The sequence below is a fragment of the Akebia trifoliata genome, chromosome 4 (genome assembly GCF_017979445.1).
Source record: "Akebia trifoliata isolate Shusen 1 chromosome 4, ASM1797944v1, whole genome shotgun sequence".
NCBI lineage: Eukaryota > Viridiplantae > Streptophyta > Magnoliopsida > Ranunculales > Lardizabalaceae > Akebia > Akebia trifoliata.
Genome location: NC_141378.1, coordinates 16,451,878 through 16,471,476, shown reverse-complemented (window position 1 = coordinate 16,471,476; position 19,599 = coordinate 16,451,878). Strand labels below are relative to the sequence as shown.

Below are 19,599 nucleotides of genomic sequence, written 5' to 3'. Positions count from 1 at the left end.
AAGTTCCCATCATAATTTTCCCAAATACAATTACGATATTACTTCGATCACTGGCTTCGTTACGGAGGAAGTGTAGTATATTATTTTAGTGATTTAGATATGCCCCTTCACATTTTTGATAAATATTAGAGAAACCCCCTGTATTGTCAATATGACGACATGTCCCTTGACCCATGTCTTTTTTGAGAGACTATAATACATATAACTAAAATGCCCATCATCTTTAACTTATAGTAGAAAACCTCATGAATTTTTTTTTGTGGAAAATGTTTCATCTACAAGATATTAACATCTTGTGTAAGATATGTTTGACTTAATGAATCTCATCTTCAATCCATCACCTTTGATATTTTGTAAACAATTCTTGATTTTTTTTTTAATATAAAAAATCCATCATTCTATTATTTCAAAAATTTTATATTATCCTTTAAATGGGAGAATCCCACCTTCGGTGAGACAAAAACTCCTTGAAGAGCTTGTGTAGTCTCACTCTTACCATACTCACTAGGTAATTACGGGCCATACCAATCTTGGGGGGTGGTCCCAAGTGAATCATTGCTTTCATGGAATTTTAAACTCTAGACGCATGCTTCTTGAGATACTTATTAAGGTTCAGTTTGCCATTAGTTTAACCCCTTGGAATTAAATGTTGAAGGAGATTGAGTATAGGTGTAAATATTTTACAGTAAATTATTTTAAATTATTAATCTTTACTTAACCTTGCGTTCAATGTCTTGCTTCTTCGAAAAACGTAATTTAATTTTTAGGGTTTGAAGGTTGAAGATAAGAGTTAAAAAACTTTATAAAATGTTGAAGAAGACTCGAATTAATTTTGGGATGAAAATCAAGGGCTTCTTAGATAGATAATTTATATTTATTTGTCTCTCACCTAAGCCCTAAGTCAATAGGGGTATCTCCTATATTATCATAATATTAAGGGGGCATTCGTAACACGATTGCGTTTTAGTGTTAAAGTCGGTAGCATGGATGATGATGATGATGATGACATCCACAAATGTGTATCATAGCATATGTGAGAGACGGGAAGAGGATTTGACTTAGATGGACAAAAAGGTAAAGAAGGGAATGAAACAAATTCAATCCCATTGAAATTAGTTTTGACGTCCGCAAGGACACTCTCCCCCCTTTCTCTCTCTTCAACAGCGAAGAACAACTGAGAGAAAAATTCGGACTCACCGCAGAAATTAATTGATACAGAGAAGACTCTTCGAAACGAAGAGCAGAAGAAGAAGAAGGGATCCTAGAAAAAGTTCACATTTAATCGAGCTGAAGCAGTCAAAGAGATCTAGTAAAGTTTTTCTTTCTCAGCTTTTTTCCGATCGAAAGGTTTGGAGTTTGGGAGAGACTCGGTAAGTCCTTCAATTAATCCTTCTTTATGTTTTAGGGTTTCAGTTTCAACTTTTTAAAACCTTTCGATTTCACTTCTGATCTCGTTCGAGTTTGATGATCTTTTAGTTTTAGTGAGGTTTTTTGTTTTTTGTTTCTGTTTTTTTGGTGTTGTGAAAGATTGGATTTTTGAGCTTTGAAGCTTTGGAAGATTGGATTTTGGTGTTGGTTTGAGCTGAGTTTGTAAGGTTTTGGAGCATAGTTTGTGGATTGAGACTGCATTTTGTAGGATGGTTCGGAGTTTGATCGATCTGAGAATTCGTAAACTATATGGAGATTCTTGTAATTGGTGGTTACAAGATTGGGGTTCTGTTGAACTAGTAGGGTTTTAAAATGTTCAGAATCAGAGCTTGTTTGCTTGATTTTACTTTTTTGGTACTCTACTCAAAATCGGATTTTTCGATGCAAGGGTTCACCAATTCTGTTGGATTGAGTGAGAACTGAGACGAAAGGCTTCATTCTCTTTTCCTGATTATCATTTATTCGAATCTATTTGTGCTAAATTCGCTATTTATGCTATTTTAGGGATTTCGTTTATGCTTCTGTGGGTATTTGTTAGTTTGTAATTCTCTAGGAAAGATGGTTCCTTCAGGGCCTCCGACACCTGTTGGTGGTGCCCAATCTGTGTCCCCATCTCTTTTGCGAACAAATTCGAGTCTTTTGGGAGCTCAAGGAGGAGTAATCCCTTCACAATCGGCGTTTCCTTCACTTCTTTCGCCTCGAACTCAGTATAATAACATAAACTTGCTTGGAAACATGTCCAATGTTTCATCCCTTTTGAACCAATCCTTTGGAAATGGTGGGTCGAACTCGGGGATTTCCGGTTCAGGTAGTATCCAACGAGGGGGCGTTGATACAGGGGCAGAGTCCGATCCGCTTTCTAGTGTAGGCAATGGAATGGGTTTCAATCCTTCGGGTGCGCCTTTTACTCAGTCAAACACGGGGAATCCCAATTCTTCGGGTTTAACTCAAGGGCAACAATTTCCCAACCCTTCAAACAATCAGCTTTCACAAGATCAACAACAGCATCACCAACTTGAACATCAGAATTTCCAACAGTTTCCCATTCCTCAGCAACCACCACAACAGCAACAGCAGCAGCAGCAACAATATCAATCGATGCAAGGTGGGTTAGGCAGTTTGGGCCCAGTTAAATTGGAGCCACAGATGAGTAGTGATCAAAATGGGCCACAACAACAGTTGCAATCCTTGAGGAATCTAGCTCAGGTGAAATTGGAGCCACAACAGCTTCAGAATTTGAGAAACTTAGGGCCAGTAAAAATAGAACAACCCCAGCATCATTCGGATCAGTCGTTGTTTCTGCAACAGCAGCAGCAGCAGCAGCAGCAACAACAACAACAACAACAGCAACAGTTCCTCCATATGTCAAGGCAATCTTCTCAGGCCAATACCCAGATGAATATTTTGCACCAACAGCGTTTCTTGCAGCTTCAGCAACAGCAGCAGCAACAGCAACAGCAACAGCAACTCTTGAAGTCACTTCCTCAGCAGAGGTCCCAATTACAGCAACAATTTCAACCGCAGAATTTGCCTTTGAGATCGGCTTCTGTGAAACCTGCCTATGAACCTGGGATGTGCGCTCGACGTTTGACGAACTACATGTATAAACAGCAACGCAGACCAGCCGTAAGCTACTTTCATTCATGAGATTATGGGGGTGAGGAACTGTTATAAGTTCTTGTTTGTGCTTAAGCCCATCTTTCATGCAGGATAACAATATTGATTTCTGGAGGAAATTTGTTACGGAGTTCTTCACTCCCAATGCCAAGAAGAGGTGGTGTGTTTCTCAGTATGGAAGTGGACGGCAAACAACTGGTGTTTTCCCTCAGGTCTGTTTGTAGGTGATATCATTGTCAGTTTTGAACCTTTATTTGCTATAATCTGTTTACTGTTGGTTTCACATTCTTAATAATCATAATAGGAATTCAACATGTTCATGGATAGATATGGACTAAGTCGAAGACCCAATATTTACTTTCTTTCGTGTGAGATGTTAACATAATGATACTTCTAAATGTGATTTTTGCAGGATGTATGGCACTGTGAAATATGCAATCGCAAACCTGGTCGTGGTTTTGGTATGTTGGACTTTTCCATGCTTTAGATAATTTTATTTCTTTGTATCGTACAATACATTGTTGTGACCTATGAAACGTTCTCTTTTGTTCTTTCTGATGTGTTTTATTGTACTTTCAGAGACAACTGTTGAGGTTCTGCCCAGGCTGTGCAAAATCAAGTATGATAGTGGAACTCTTGAAGAACTTCTTTATGTTGATATGCCACATGAGTATCCGAATGCATCAGGTCAAATTGTCCTGGATTATGCAAAAGCAATACAGGAAAGTGTTTTTGAACAACTACGTGTAGTTCGGGACGGTCAACTTCGTATTGTTTTCTCTCCTGATCTTAAGGTGAGATGCTAGTAGAATGGCATTTGAATGCAGGAAACTTCTTTCATTGAAGCATTATTGATCAACATTATTGTTGTTTGTTTTGCTAGATTTGTTCTTGGGAGTTTTGTGCTCGACATCATGAGGAGCTCATACCTCGAAAATTGATAATATCTCAGGTAAAAATAAAATGGTTCTGCATTGCAACATGGATGCCATTTTTGGAGCTTTAGCTTTATAATTATCATGGTTTGTAAATTAACTACCTTGCGTTTGGCCCACTTCCCCTATTTGATTATAGTTGCTTTAGAACTGAACTAAAAATTAGGACTGACTTTGCTTTATAAAGCCAAGCTAACTTGACTTTGCTGAAGTCTATATGACGTGCCGGCCCATCTGTATCCCTCGTTGTGATTGGGGTTTGATTCCTTTTGATCTCCATGTCTATCGCTTTGTTGTGTTCACATGTTGGACACATGTCTTCAAATAAACCTTCATTTATTCAAAGTTTTTGTTTCCAGCTATTATTTGTATTGTTCACATGGCTTTTATGTTTTTCAGATAATCTAAATACAGTTCTATGTTGAATACTTAAAATGAGCTAAAGTATTTTTCAAAGGTATATTTCTCAATGTGTGGATTGAAGTGTAGTGATATATCAACGTACTGGGTTTGTGGATTCACTATGTTTGACAGCAGTAGGGGAGTCTATGTATATGGCTTCTTTTAGATTTAGTTATCATCAGCATGACCACCACCTTATCGCAACTATGTAGATTTGTTTCATTATATATTTTGCTTTTATGGTAATAATTTTAATTGAATTAGAGTAGTAATTGTTTTAGGCTCGAGGGTGCCAACTTAACTAAGTTGGTAAGGCGTGTGGAGTTTTGATCCTACAATCTAACCTTGTTGAATCCACCTTCACTATTGATCACTAACCTCTTGCCTGCCTTTAAAAAAATATTGTTTTAGATGTTTTACATTTAAATCTCCTCATTCCTTCTATTGATGGTCATCATTTGTTAGTTTTTGTTATTTAACTAATTTTTCTAGCTTATTTTCTTAGATATGACGTCTTTTGGGTTTTTTAGAAGCTCTCATTTTTGAATTATGATTCATTTGTCTGGCTTTTATGTTGTTACATTAGCCTATAAACTTCTGAAGATGAACACAATAAACTTGGTAACGCCAATAATTTTGTTACAGACATTGTCAAATTCTTACGAGCTCTTTGTACTAACTGATTTGCTTTCGTTACAGCACGAACAATATGTTAGATATTTCTTCCTATAAAAAAGAGTAGGGAAGGTATTTCTCTACAATCAGAATGAAGTAGTTCCCTGGTTAGTTATTGTATGGTCTCGTTCACATTTTTAGGTTGGATTAAAAGGGAAAAGATAGATCTGGCCAATTATTGTGAATTTCTCCTTCTATAGGTGTTGCTGCTTAAAAGATGCAGTAGGCTAATAGGATCAAAACCCTCTGTGAGTGATTCCTATACCATATGGTTTATTGCACCCATGGAACTCTTCAACAGGGAGAAAACTGTGAGCAAGTTGGAGAGGTGTTAATTTTAATTGTTTTCATTACAGCATCTTTGTTTAAATGTTTGTGGGCTTTACTTAGAAGGATGTTTTATGCAAACTTAAATTTTTTACATCATTATGTCGTTATTATCCATGTTATTTTCAGTTTATTGCACACTCTTCTGCACTGAGTTGCTTAATGTCTATTTTGAATTTTTTTATTTATATGTTTTGGGGTGTAAAGTGGAATGTGGAGTATCATTGTCACATATAATGGATGTTGATGGTGGGTTATGCTTCTACTTTGCAGGTTAGTCAGCTTGGAGCAGCAGCTCAGAAGTACCAGACTGCTACCCAAAATGCATCGTCCAGCTTATCTGCTCAGGATTTGCAAAATAACTGTAACATGTAGGTTCTCGTATACTATGTTATGTGTTTCATATAATATTTGAGAAAACTGTGGATTGGTACCACATTTTTTTGAGAAAGGTCATTTGTTAGTTTCGTTGATCTCTGTGTATATCAAATTGTATGCTTTAATTTCCTGCATGAGGAGAAATATTCAAACCTTAACTGTCTGGCTGCTATTTATTTCCCTCCCGCATTATTTGAATGTATCCGTTTACATATTTGGTTGAACCTTGACACATATTTAGTAAGTGTCTCTTTGACACTGTTTATATGTGCTTGTTGTTTTTGCTATTAATTTTGATTAGGTTGCGAAATATACTAACTTGAGTACTGGCTATACTATGTAAATTCATGGGAATGCATGTATGAAATATTCTTGTGAACTTGTTACTAGGAAATTGCATGATATTTCACTTCTGATTGACTGCATATAAATGCAAATTCTTTTGGGTTGCTGTAACATGCAGCACCATGGGAATGCATATATGTTGTTGAAATGCAAATCTGTAACTTGTGAAGTTCATGAGGCCATTGATCAGTCAATTTTGATCGACAGCATATAAGAGCAATTTTGTTTTTTTTTTTTTTGGGGTGGGCAAGCTGAACCTACAACCTTGCATTGCAATCTTCCAAATTGCCAACCAACTGAGCTATGGGTCCATCCCAATTTATTTATTTATTGTTATTATTATTATTGTTGGTGATGGGAAAGCTGGACTTGAACCCATGTTCTCTTGATAAGTTTTGAACCCACAAGTAAAGTTTTCATGACCTCAAAGCTGCCTTTGTGATAGAAGTGCAAATTCCTACAGCTTATTGCGAAGCTTCACAAGCATTTACTAATGAAATGAGTGGTGCTATTGTGTTGTCTCTTTTAGGAACACATTTATTTCTCAACCTAGCATGATTGACATTGGTGTTGTTCGTTTTCATTCTATTTTTGCGCCATTCAGGTGCTTGACCCAAAGGACTTGTTATGTGGAATTAATTATCCTGATGGGTGGTGTTTCTTTTAAGCATTGTAAGGTTATATGTTTTGTTCGTGGTCCAAGTTTGATAGCATGTTTAAGTTATCTTTTTTTTTCAGGGTTTTTTCTTGAGGTGGGGTTTATGGTTATAGGGGCATGGGTGGTCTTTGTAATATTGTATCATTGTACCTTTTTGCTGAAGTATAACTCAAAACATGTTGCGCCCGGTCAAGTGTGTCTTTAGGGTCGGTCCAAGATAGTTTGGGTTTGGGCTTGTAACTAATGTAAGTGGCCCACTTATGTGGTGCTTCTAAAAAGGGTTTTTTTTTCTTTTCTAAGAAGTCTTGAGTCTTTTCTAGAGAAGAGAGTAGAGAAAATTATCACAAAAAAAGAAAAAAAAGAAAAAAAAAAAGAGGAGTGTAGAGAAAGAAAGAGAACTCAAGAGAGGAGAGGTTGAAAGGTTTGGGAAGATTGAGATCTAGAAGAAGGTGAAGCTAAGTGATAGAGGTGAAATTGAGCTCTAATGCTCATACCTCCGTGGGTGTAGCCTTCGGGTGAACCACGTAAAATCTTGTGTTGTGGGTATTGTGTTCTTACTCTTTTTTTGTGTAATTGTTTATCTTCTTTGCATTTGCTACCATTAGTTGGGTTTATCCTTTATTGCTATAGTCAAACAAGGTCTTGGAAGGTGTGACATACAAGGTGTTTGATCAAGTTACTACGCTTTTCTCTTTAGCTTCTCTCCACTGACTGAGCCTTTTTTGTTTCTTCTCCCAGTTTTATGAATCCATTTCACTTTTCAAAATGTAAAAATAATTCCATGTGATGTATGCATATTTTCCCTTTTATTTGCTTTGTTTTCAACACGTTGTGGTTCTTTCTCTCTTCTGTATTTCTGAATAAGGTAACTTTTCCTGGTAATCCATTTTTAAAATTCTGAATTTTTTCATTTTTTTCTTTTTTGTCATGAGTGATGAAATTATGCTCACCCATGTTGAGATTTCACTGTTAGATTCTTGAATTCTACTTTTGCTAGTGTTGACTAACATATGCAATTTTGCTCCAGGTTTGTTGCATCAGCTCGTCAATTGGCAAAGGCCTTGGAGGTGCCATTAGTAAACGATCTAGGATATACGAAGAGATACGTGCGATGCCTTCAGGTATTTTCCTTTATGCTATATCAGGTCAATGCAAATTTTCTCTTGATTTCAAGTTTGGCACGTGAACTCCTTTATGGGAATGTCTTGTATCTAGTGAATCTTCTGCTTCCTAAGATATTTCTTGTGACGCACTTCAAATTGTGAAAGATGTAAAAACTACGACTAACATTGTTGGCCAAGTAGTTTTGTGCCGGACTTTCTAAAAAAATATCTAACTTGAACATTTCTCATGGCCTGCCAAAGACCTTTCTGTTGGATTCAGGTTATTTGTTTCTAGTTAAATATGTAGGTTTTTTTTTTTTTTTTTTCAACTATGACATTCCTAGCTGGACTTGTTTGGTCTCTAATGCACCCTGCTTCACATTCTTTCTACACATCCAAGATAAGTAAATGTTGTGGAATTCGGCAAATTATTTATTTGTTTTTTCTTGAAGACCCTTCCTTTCCAAACTGATTAACTATTTTCTATATAGAATCTCGCTTACTTTTACACACCTACATGAGAAAAATAAACATGGAATTAATTGTTTATTAGTTCAGACTTATTGTATGTAAAGGCTCGTAAAGGGGGTAGGCCTGCTTTTTGGTAGATTTAAGGACATCAAACCCTACAAGGTATGATGCCATGACAGTACTGTTGGGACTGATTGCAGTACTCTTGAGACCATTCTTGTGGACTTGTATGATTATAGATGAATATGGTGTACCTAAATGATGTTTATATTGAAAGATGAAAAGAAGAGGGGATGAAAATAAGGGATGTGAGAGAATAAAGTAGTGGAATCTAAAAGGTGAAAAACGTTTGACTTCTGTAAATAAATTGATAAAAGTTAAAATGTGGAACTTTGAGCCATAGACTCCAATATGTGAGATGAAGTAGCTAAAAGCATCAAGAGTGTAGTGAAACATTACTTGGGGAATCTATGAGAAGCCAAATTGAAAGCTAGAATTATGGAGAGGCGTTGTTCCTAGCACTTTAGAATAAGTATATCCAAGACTGAGTACGTGTAGTGCAACCTTAGTATTAACATCCACAAAGAGACATGTCCAGTAGAAATTAATGGTTTAGAAATACCGCAAAGCAACCATTTTCATTATCTCAGGTTTATTATACATGAATATGGAGAGATCAAGGATAATCTTGCCCATAGAATCAGAGCTGGATGCTTAAAGTGGAGTGCAGTTTTGGATTGCAATCGCATGCCAAGCTAATTACAAGAGGATGGTAAGACCTACTATGTTTTATGGAGCTGATGTCGGACAGTCAAGAAGCAACCTGTTTATAAATAGAGTGTGGTAGAGATGAATAAGTTGAGCTAGATGAGTTGCAAGACTAGGAGAGGAAAAATTTAAAACTAAACGCAGTTGAAAGAATGTAATAGTAGTTCTGATAGGCTATCAACTAAAAGAAAGTCAGTTGAGAGGGTTTGGGCATATTCAACGAAGATCGATTTCAACTCCAATTAGAAGGAATTTACAAGTTGGAGATTGTCAAAGAGTGAGAGGAAAGCCAAAAAGAACATAGATTGAGATATGAGCACACTTTCAAAGACGTGCCTTTGGATAGGATTGAATGGAGAAGCATAATTCGTCTAGGCGGGATAAGGCTTCAATTATGATGATAATGATGCACTGAGCTCATGTCTACATGGGCCTACAGACCCTTATTAAAAACTATTATAAATTAAATCATGCCTTTCACCTTCTCCGATTTAATCACGACTTTTTCAATAAGACACGATTTTTCAAATTACAAGCGTCACTATTGATTCACGATATTTACGATTAAATCAGGAAAAATGAAAGATTACTTTGATGACTAGTAAGAGGATTTGACCTTGATGAAGATGGTGGTAACCATTTTACTAATAAAGTATAATATAATGATGATGCAAATGAGGATAACATTGATTTTGACTGGCACAATATAAATCTTGAATGTGTTAATAGGCATATTGTTGTGGATGATATCAATATAATGTTCGGTGATTTATGATTGTAATTTAATATGAGATTTGGTGATATAATATGATAACACTACCTGTTAGGAATTATTACACAACCCTAGCCCTAGCTCGTTTTTTCCCCAACTTATTTCAATTTTTTTTTTCTGATTTCACTGGATTTTTTTATTTTGTCTTCTGCCAACTTATTCCCGAACCCCGACTTGGTTCATGTTTCAATGCATTATTTACTTATTTATTTATTTTTCCTTGGGAAGGAAGTACTACATTTTCCCTCCAGTTTTGATGTTTTGGCGGTAAATTGCAGATATCAGAGGTGGTTAACAGTATGAAAGATCTGATTGATTATAGCCGAGATATGGGGACTGGACCAATGGGTAAGCTTCATGTATTCGTGTTTCTCTTTTCTTTTTTGTGCATTTTGTGGTAGCAGCCCTTGTTATGGAAGGATTAGAAATTTCACAGCTTCCAACTATGATATCTTATCTGTATTTAATTGTATTACACTATTTGTTCTGCATTTGTTATATATAACATAGTAGTTTTATCCCTATTTTATTTAGAACCATCTTTAATCATAATTGAATAAATTTTGTATATATTTTGGTCAAAATGATTCTTAGGTCGTTATGTATATATTATATATATATATATATATATATATATATATATATATATATATATATATATATATATATATATATATATATATATAAAATTTGAACCTATTTTGTCATTCCTTGTAGTTAATTAATTAATTTTTTAGTTTTGGAGTTTCTTGTTTAATTAATAGTTGAACCTATTTTGTTTCTTCTTCAGCAAGTTTGATCAACTTCCCTAGGAGGACCAATCCTTCATCTGGACTCCATGGCCAAGGTCAACAACCTGAGGAGCAGCAGCAGCAGCAGCAACAGCAACAGCAACAGCAGCAAACCATTACTCAGAACTCAAACAATGATCAGAGTTCTGTCCAGGCAGCCATCCACCTCGCGGCTGCTAATGGTATTGTTAGTGTAAATAACACTCTCAACACTGCGTCCAACTCTACCTCTGCCAGCACTATTGTTGGGCTTCTCCATCAAAATTCCATGAATTCAAGGCAGGAAACCCCAACAATGAACAATGCAAGCAGTCCTTACGGTGGGATTGCAGTTCAGATTCCATCCGCGAGTTCTTCAAGTTCACTTCCACAGCCTCAACCGAACCCATCATCTCCTTTCCCATCACCGACACCATCCACATCTAACAATCCCCAACATACTTCTCGTAATGGCTTACCACCATCTGCTACCACCACAAATATGTGTTCGGCAAATTCACCGGCAAATATTTCCATGACCCAACTGCCAGCTCAGTCTAATGAGGCTGATCCGAATGATTCACAGAGCTCTGTTCAGCAAATCATACAAGAAATGATGATGTCCTCCCATCTAAATGGTGGGGGTGGTAACATGGTGGGTGTTGGTGGCTCTTTAGGAAATGATATGAAAAACATAAATGGGATGGTAGGCAACACTACTATTAATGGTGGGAACTGTCTTGTTGGAACTGGAATGCTGAACAATAATTCGGGTATTGGTGGTGGTGGTTTTGGAAACATGGGTGGTGGAATCGGTTCATCAGCTACAGCGAGTGGAATCAGGGCGGCCATGGGTTCTAACTCCCTGAATGGGAGAGTGGGCATGCCTTCGATGCCCTCAGATCCAAGCATGAACAACCATCAACAACAGGATTTGGGGAACCGACTATTAAATGGCTTGGGAGCAGTAAATGGCTTCAATAATCTCCAATTCAATTGGAAATCGTCCCCATAGAAGCCTTTTGGATGATCCTACTTGATATGTTTCTATTCATAACAAAGGCTGCTTTGGGTGGTGGAGGGCTTTTCCTTCCACCACCTCTGTACACTGGGACTGTCCTCCCCACGATGTGAGTTTCGAAGTACATACCATGGTTTCAGTTCAAGGTTTTTCCTTCCACTTCTGTACTAATTTTAGGAAAAAAAAGGAAAAACATATAGCTTAGTTTCTACAGTTGAATTGCTATATTGTCCTCTTTTTTTTTTCCCCCCCCCCTCTTAACTCTACTTAGTTTGTAAGGGCCCCTTCTTGCAGCTGGTGCATTCATATACAAGCTCGTCCTTTCTTTTTCTCTCTCCCACACCCATGTTGGCTCATGCACACAGGAAATGCAGGTTGTACTTTGAGAATAGTGATCTCGGGCAAAATAGAATTTTTTTTTTTTTTTTTTTCAAATTTTGTTGTCAGAGTAATGTGGAAGCAGGATCTGAAGATGACATGGCATAGACATGCCATTTCCTTGGGACTTTGTTTTGAAGGAACATGAATCACATTTTACAAATCAAATTATTGGATGGACTATATTGAGGATGATAGAACCTATAGAAGAGAGATCCAAGATGAGAACATGAGCAAAACTGTTACACAGTGTGATGGAAAGCTTAAAGAATGTCAGTGGGTTGAAAACCCTGGCAACAGAGATTTTCATGGGAGCCATAAATTCGGCTGTCTTATTTGGAGAACATAAGTAATCATTAGACCTCGACTTCATTAAAGACTAGTGGTTAAATAATACAAAGAGTGTCACAAATGCTCCTATACGTTGAGATATTTTGTTTTGGTCTTATTTATTTTAGTAGTGTAGTTTCTTATACATCCCTCCAAAGTTGTAGTTTTACCGTTATCCCCTCTCTGATCTCATCCATCTGCACATTTCGTCCTATTTGATGGATGTGAGAAATTAACCTATGGAGCTTCATGAAAATGCACATGAGAGGATATAAATTTGTACCATCGCCAAGGTTTTGAATCTTGGATGAGATGTCAATCTTATGAGATCTGTGTATCGGAAAGAAGACGACGAAGAGAAACAAGGGGAAATCGCACATTCGTCCTTAGTATCCACATTTAGGAATGATATCCAGATGACTAGGTCACTTGGGCAGCAGACGATTTTCATTCACACGGCGTTGGTAATGTAAAGAAATTAAATCTCCTTGCCCCACTAATCGGTAGGCTGCAATAGTTGATTGCTTGACTGATCAATTGCTATTTACTGTCTTTCGCCAATATTATCATATCTATTGTTTCCGAACACGAGAAGATTTCTTTTGTCATCCATCAACAAAAGAAAAAAAGCGATCTACGGAGTGGATAGAGGGCAGGATTTTCTTATTTTGAGAAACGGGTACAAATTTCTAGGAGAGGTTTGGAGAAGGATAGGGCTAATGGCACCCCAATTATTACTAAGGGCACCGCAATAATTTACAGTTCATCTTGTTTTGATGGGGTTAGAAATTTTGGAATGAGCTGAATTTTGGTGAGGATGGTGTCCTTACCGCATAGATTATCCTTACAAAAAATCAGCTCATTCCCAAACTTTCAACTCATATAAAGACAAAAAGAATTGGCTATGCTGTGGAGCACCCTTAGTAATAATTGGGGCACTTATAACAGTACCCTCTGGAGAATGATCCACTCTTTAAAATTTGAGAGCTGCTGTAAAGGTAGGGTGCCAATATTAGAGCTCTCTCTCTCTCTTGTTAGATTTCTATTTTTTAGGTTTAGGATTTTATATGAGCCTAATCCTAATCGTAAACAACTACTGAATGAGTGTTATAATGAAGATTAATAAGTTGAGCCAGATCTTTGTAATGTTAGGATAGTGTGTTTTAATCTTTAATTTGGGTGTGATAAATAACTTGAGAAATTGGGGTGTAATAAATAAAAGTTAGGATGCCAATACCAGCTCTCTAAAACTTCTAGGATTGAGGTTTAAAGCACTAAAACACATAACCAAAAGTATTTTGCTTGCCAACAGCCAACCAAACTGAAACTTCAATTATTTGCCTGCAACGAACATGTTTTTATTGACAGTTATTCATATAAAAGAAAGGTTACAAATGGGAACTCAAGAAGTTTCTTTATTTATTTTAACCAACTCAAAATCTCACGTATAAAAATCTTCAGTAAACATGTTATTTACTGTCAACCTCCCTCAACAATGAACCCATTGTCCACACTTCTGGGTACCAAATGTGAATTTGAATAAATGTTCACGACGGTATTTGTATCCATTTCTTTGAAAAAAAAAATCACAATATTTTCCAAACCTCCCAAATACCTTTGTCGATGTTGCATTCACTTGCATCAACTATTCTACATGTCAATCCTGAGGATCGCCAAGATAGTATACAAGCCTTACCGAACAGAACAGACGAATTGGTTGAAGAAAAAGCCGATGGCAGGCAGTAGTTCAAGGCAGTCAAGGCGAGGGTCCGAAGGAGAGCTAGCTGAAGTAGTACGTTAGCACAATTTCAAGAACAGAAAAAAGAATGGGAAATTATACTAATTTACACTTTGGGAAGAGAAAAGACTAAAAACTGGTACCTCTTCTTGGCACGTTTCCTAGAATTCATAAGTTCCACCAATGATGGCATAGGCCGAGGTACCGGAACATTCATCGACCTGTACAACTTCCTCAAGCTCTCATTGAATCTCTTTGGTGATCCAACACTAGAATGTGAAGCACTCTTTACACCTTCAATCTTTTTCTCCGCTTGTTCCTTAAATTGTGCTTCAACCGCATCATTCTCTCGCAAGGATGATTCTTGTTCTTCACATTTATTGGAAAAGATATGTGGGGTGGTAATAATTTTAATGGGTACAATTTTCTTCTCTTCATGCAAAAGTTTCGAGTCCTGGAGATCCTGTCTTGCTCTTCCGAATAATGTGATGGGTGGCCTAGTGTTTGGAGGAGACAAATTCAAGCGCAATTCTATACCACAAGTAGATAATTTCTTTGGTTGCAATTGGTTGGCTTCTGCAAAAGTTTGTGTGGATCCTACCACCATAGAAGAAGAAACCACACTTTTGGCTGGGAGTTCAGGAAGTGTAGAAGCTCGTTGGGAAGTAGACACCAATTCTGTATTAATGTCCATAAGCTTCCATAGAGGGTCATCTGAAGCTATTTGAGTGTTGAAACAATGGTTCTTAACGTAATCCAGCTCCATAGCCCGACAAGTGGGAGTTGTTGAAACAACCCTCTTGGGCTGCAAAAGCTGTAAGGCCCACTCTAATTCTTCACGGGATGAGTGCATCGAGTAACATATGTGCCAAACACCAAACACATCCCTCTCTGCCCCCTTCGGTTTCTCTTTTCTTTGTTGTTCGGCCCCCGAACTCTCGTCGCATGCATACCATTGTGCAGAGGGACGGATAATGAGAGGCTCTGGTTGAAAGTTCGCTCGTGCCTCAGTGAACTTTGCTTGTGCTCTTTCATACACTTTTGGGGAACCATCAACAACTTGGAAACGGGAAGATGAATCTTCGGAGAGGATCTCTGGAGCTGTGAGTGCAAGAGCTTGTAAACATTCTGCATTGTCAATTTTATCGACATATATCTTGGACCCAAATGTTTGGGATACTTCCACGAGTATCTCTTCCTGGCCAAGAAGACTACATGTTAGGTACACCACTGGGGCATCTGGATGCTTCCATATGCAATTGATCACCTGCTTCACCAACAACCAGTTCAAAAGGTTACAAAGGATTCTAACAATAATAACAGTTACAAGAAATCTCTTTTCTTCTTCTTCAAAAAAAAAGAAGATTTAAGGACTGTTTGGTAACACAGACAAGTGGGATCACCACCATGCACTCAAGGTAGAGCTCGTTTAAAATGCGTTTTGTACCTCTGACGATTAAAACAATAATTAATAATATTAATAAAAAAAACTAGACTTAGAAAAAATAACAACACATTTTTAAGTTTTAAACACAATTTTTATGTTTTAAACACATTTTTTACGTTTTAAACAAACATGTAAAAAAGAAGAGTTCTGTGTTTCTTTTACCACAATTCTCTTCTAATTATTTTCAGGATTTTTTTTCTCTTCTTTATTACATCATTTCATAACAGAGAAAACAAAAAAGAAAAGAATCGAGCTCAACAGTGGCAAGGTGCGGCCATAGCAAAGTACCTGGCGGATTGCTGAATATTTGCTTGGAATCTTAATAGAGGATTTCCCAAATGTGCAGTCCAGGAATACATAATCAAGGCAACACATGGGCTCTCCTCCTCTCTTACCTACATATTTCTGCGGTAAGTTTTGCAAACATTCAGGAGTGAGCCTGCAATCTCCAGTGTGCAAGATATTACCGAAATTTCCTTCAAACAGGAACATTACGGCTCCTGAAGTTAGCAAGATACAAGCAAGACATGAGATCATCTCTATCAATTAAGTTCTTCAACGTAAATAAGAGAAAGAAGATCCAAAATATCCAAAGATGAATGGAGCAAATCCATGGTGTTATAGTCTTATAGTCACTGAAATCAACACAACTGCTAATGGTATCTAAAGGATGGACAAAGGAAAAATAACATTATTTCTCTTTGTCAACCCCACTATTTTTAGAATGTTGCAATGGATACCATAATAAAAAAACCTGCTCCCCAGGATGAAAATTAAGAAGCATGTAGCCTATACTTGTTTGTTTGACTACTCTATTCATGATTTGATTTTTGAATGCTTCTTAAAATTTAATTATGTTGAACTCAAACAACACAACTACCAAATAAGATCAGCAAAATAACAATGGTACCTTATCTTCTAAAAGGCGAGTGTGCCGATTAGACATAGACATAGCAGAGGAAATAAACATTTATGACCTTGTTATCATAACTTCAAGATGCAATAGTGTATGATTTAAAACTAATTTGGGAATATTTTTTATGGTTTGCATGCATAGAAGTACATATGTAGTCAAACAATATGAATTTTCTGGTGTCATTTATTTGACACCAACACATACACACTAATCCATGTCTCGTAGCCTAGGTAGTTTAAAAAGGATTGGGAAAATTAAATATGCTATTGGAATACGCAGCTAAGTTCGTGAACTAATGTACAGAATGTTGTGAAACAACAAAGCAGTAAAGAGAACAAATAAACAACATGAAACACACAAGGATTTATGTGGTTCGGCAGTGTGCCTATGTCCACAGATCAGAACCAATCTTCTTCACTAATAAATCTCCTAATCAAAGGAGAACGGTACAAGAAAAACACCAAAGGTTTTAATCCCAAACCCAAGCCCTGAAACCCTTGTACAACCCTCTCCTTTTCTCTCTCAAATCCTAGAAGAAGAAAACTATTAAGTTTTTACAACCCTAAAAATCTCTATTGATAAAACCGGGAGTTACTAAAACATTTGTATCTCCCCAAAAATTGAAAAAACCCTATTACATAATTCCATTTTTAGTAACCCTAAAAAAAAGGAAACAAAATACAAGACAATTACACAACAAATGTCATACTGGTAATAGAACTTCATGAAATCCTTGGTCATATTGCTCAAGAGGAGAAACATTATGGATCAGAAAAATCCAAGATGCATTACCAAAAAACCATTACGTGGTCATACAAAGAAAAGAGAAAGATGTGTGAAGAACCATAATGAGACGATAGTTTTATTGACCATTTTCTTACGAAAAATGTGATCAACGACAAAAACACTACAGGATCACCCATCCCTATCATTCATCTAATTGTAAGAATCTCTCAATTGCTATACTTCAATGAATGGCGTGTTATAATCATAGTAAAGGGTATCAATTTTATTGTAGAGGGAGAATTCCTAGAAGCTTGTCAATTGCTTTATTGCACTGTTGAATTAAAGGAAATTGCGGATCTTACCACTTTCCATACTATGGTTGAGGTTCTTTGGATTAAGAGAACAAGAAGCATCTGTTTTTCAATTGTGAAATCTTGAGATTCGTTCGAAAGCAGATGTTATATCTATCAAGTTACAATAGAAACATTGAGGAATCTGAAACTTGTCAGTCTGGACAGATCATACAAACTTCCATAAACCAAGATTGCAATTTTAATATAATCCACCAGTATAAGTCAGTAATCACAACATTGAAGCAGAACAGCAACAAAGAATCAACAAAAGATCACAATTTCAACCAAACCCATACAATCAGAATCACAAACCCATTAAAATAAATAAATAAATAAAAGGAAAATGGAAATAACCCGGGCAGTGATTCGCATCGAAAGCCGTAACAAAGAAAGTGCCATCTGGATCATTGATTACAACTTGTTCACCTACCTCTATTCCTACAAATAATGAGGAATCAATCTGCCAAAACAAAACCCAATTCAAGGAAAAAAATATCGACGTGGGTATCACAGAAAAAGAGGAAAAAATGAAAATTTAGAAGAAAGTTGGAGAAAATAAATCAGAAAACCTGAGGGAATTGCTGGAGAATCAAGGATTTGGTGATATGGGTAGAGTAAATTGGGTATGAGAAATGGGTAGAGATTCCAACAGAGTGATCTTTGTGGGCATGAGTGAGGAAATGATGCCTTTTTCTCTTTGAAGGAGGACTCCATGTATCTACTGAGAATGGAAGGCCTTTGGGCATATCTATTGGCATTCTTCTTCTTCTGAGAGAGTGAAAGAGAGACTAATAATAAAGTTTCATCTTTTTTAAATTGAAGCTTCCACAAGAAGGAGAGGGAATTGGGGAAAAAGAGGAGATAAAGAATTTTTATTAAAATGTAGGACTGTCAATGGATCGAGTCCGGATCAAATCGGGTTCAATTTTGTATCAATCCAATAAGGATCGGATCTCAATTTTTTTTAACATCTAAACACAATCCATTAACAATTGTATGGGGTCTAGATCGGATCAAATATGATTTTATATACAAAATCTAAATAATCTTCATATATCTCAACAAATATATAATATAATTTATCTGCTTTCTAACATTTTATTGGACCGTGTGCTTATCGGATTGAGATATGATTGATCCAGATCCGAACCAATAAGATATCAGATCGAAACTTTATCAGATTGGAGCTTGATCGGAATCCATAACATCAATCCAAACCTAAAGTTATTGGAATAGATCGGATTTCGGGTCTGATTTGATCCGTTGATAACCTATATAGAAGGTCATTTGGGGGGTGTTTCGTTACTGCTATAGATCTGTCCTGAATAGTGCACACTTGGTCCAGAACGTGGGACATTTTACACTAATATGCCCCTTATTTTCATGAAATTATAAGAATGTCTCTTATTTTCTGAAATTAGGATGAGATCCCTGTGTTTAAGGGTTGCAATGGGTCGTGTAGGGTCGAGTTTGTGTCATATTGCACTAACGGTATTTTGAAAATTTACCTAACCCGACCCATTTAATAATTGTGTAACATCTTTAGATTTGAACTAAATTAAAGAGGTAAACATGTTAGACCCATGTAACCCATTTAATGAACAGGTTGGATTGTGTAGTGTTCAAGTTGATAGGAAAACCTGTGTACACGATCGAATTATGACCCAAAAATGAACAAATTACAATTCGAGCACGAACACAAACACAAACATGATTACGACCCAAATAAGATTGTAATCTGTGTCCACCAACCTACCATCGACATAATTATCACAAAACATAAACCATGTTCCACAACCATTAAATGAATTATATATAGGCCAGATTACACATTGGTCAGCATAACACATTCAATTACACAATAATTGAACGGGTTGATTTCCCCACTTCAAACACGACCCATTTAAAAATGGGTTATATAGTACAAACCCGTTAAGTTCGTGTTGTTTTCAATTTGTTTTATAACGTTTTCACGATCCACTACAAAAATACCCTTCTCTCACACAAAAATTCCAATGGGAGTCCAGAAAATTTTTTGAAA

At 36.6% G+C, this 19,599-nt stretch overlaps 2 protein-coding genes across 4 annotated transcripts; one reads left to right on the top strand and one right to left on the bottom strand.

Moving 5' to 3' along the window:
• The first annotated feature begins 1,067 nt into the window (after window positions 1-1,067).
• SEU (SEUSS transcriptional co-regulator) lies at window positions 1,068-12,004 on the top strand. 2 transcript variants are annotated; one of them, XM_086440027.1, is made up of 10 exons: window positions 1,068-1,370; window positions 1,528-3,054; window positions 3,138-3,257; window positions 3,458-3,506; window positions 3,625-3,839; window positions 3,929-3,997; window positions 5,658-5,755; window positions 7,793-7,886; window positions 10,158-10,227; window positions 10,670-12,004. In XM_086440027.1, the coding sequence occupies exons 2-10, from the start codon at window positions 1,987-1,989 to the stop codon at window positions 11,662-11,664; spliced, it is 2,778 nt and encodes a 925-aa protein (XP_086296153.1). In that variant the 5' UTR covers window positions 1,068-1,370; window positions 1,528-1,986; the 3' UTR covers window positions 11,665-12,004. The 2 variants fall into 2 exon arrangements, with proteins under 2 accessions (XP_086296153.1, XP_086296154.1); XM_086440028.1 differs by having other exon boundaries at window positions 1,068-3,054.
• Window positions 12,005-13,697: 1,693 nt separating this feature from the next.
• On the bottom strand, window positions 13,698-18,402 carry LOC147404176 (DNA repair metallo-beta-lactamase family protein). 2 transcript variants are annotated; one of them, XM_086440030.1, is made up of 5 exons: window positions 18,128-18,401; window positions 17,913-18,018; window positions 15,852-16,063; window positions 14,260-15,383; window positions 13,698-14,162 (listed from the first exon to the last, which is right to left on the bottom strand). In XM_086440030.1, exons 1-5 carry the CDS (start codon window positions 18,314-18,316, stop codon window positions 14,159-14,161), a joined length of 1,635 nt encoding a protein of 544 aa, XP_086296156.1. In that variant the 5' UTR covers window positions 18,317-18,401; the 3' UTR covers window positions 13,698-14,158. The 2 variants fall into 2 exon arrangements, with proteins under 2 accessions (XP_086296156.1, XP_086296155.1); XM_086440029.1 differs by having other exon boundaries at window positions 13,698-15,383; window positions 18,128-18,402.
• Between the last annotated feature and the right edge of the window lie 1,197 nt (window positions 18,403-19,599).

Bases quoted from the DNA above. Each gene is read 5' to 3' on its own strand.
- SEU (XM_086440027.1), top strand. From the start codon at position 1,987: ATGGTTCCTTCAGGGCCTCCGACACCTGTTGGTGGTGCCCAATCTGTG. The intron at 3,507-3,624 runs GTATGTTGGACT...TTGTACTTTCAG, and splicing joins CAAACCTGGTCGTGGTTTTG to AGACAACTGTTGAGGTTCTG. The intron at 3,998-5,657 runs GTAAAAATAAAA...TCTACTTTGCAG, and splicing joins GAAAATTGATAATATCTCAG to GTTAGTCAGCTTGGAGCAGC.
- LOC147404176 (XM_086440029.1), bottom strand. From the start codon at position 18,316: ATGCCAATAGATATGCCCAAAGGCCTTCCATTCTCAGTAGATACATGG. The intron at 16,064-17,912 runs GTTATTTCCATT...TGCTAACTTCAG, and splicing joins CGATGCGAATCACTGCCCGG to GAGCCGTAATGTTCCTGTTT. The intron at 15,384-15,851 runs GTACTTTGCTAT...TTGGTGAAGCAG, and splicing joins AATATTCAGCAATCCGCCAG to GTGATCAATTGCATATGGAA.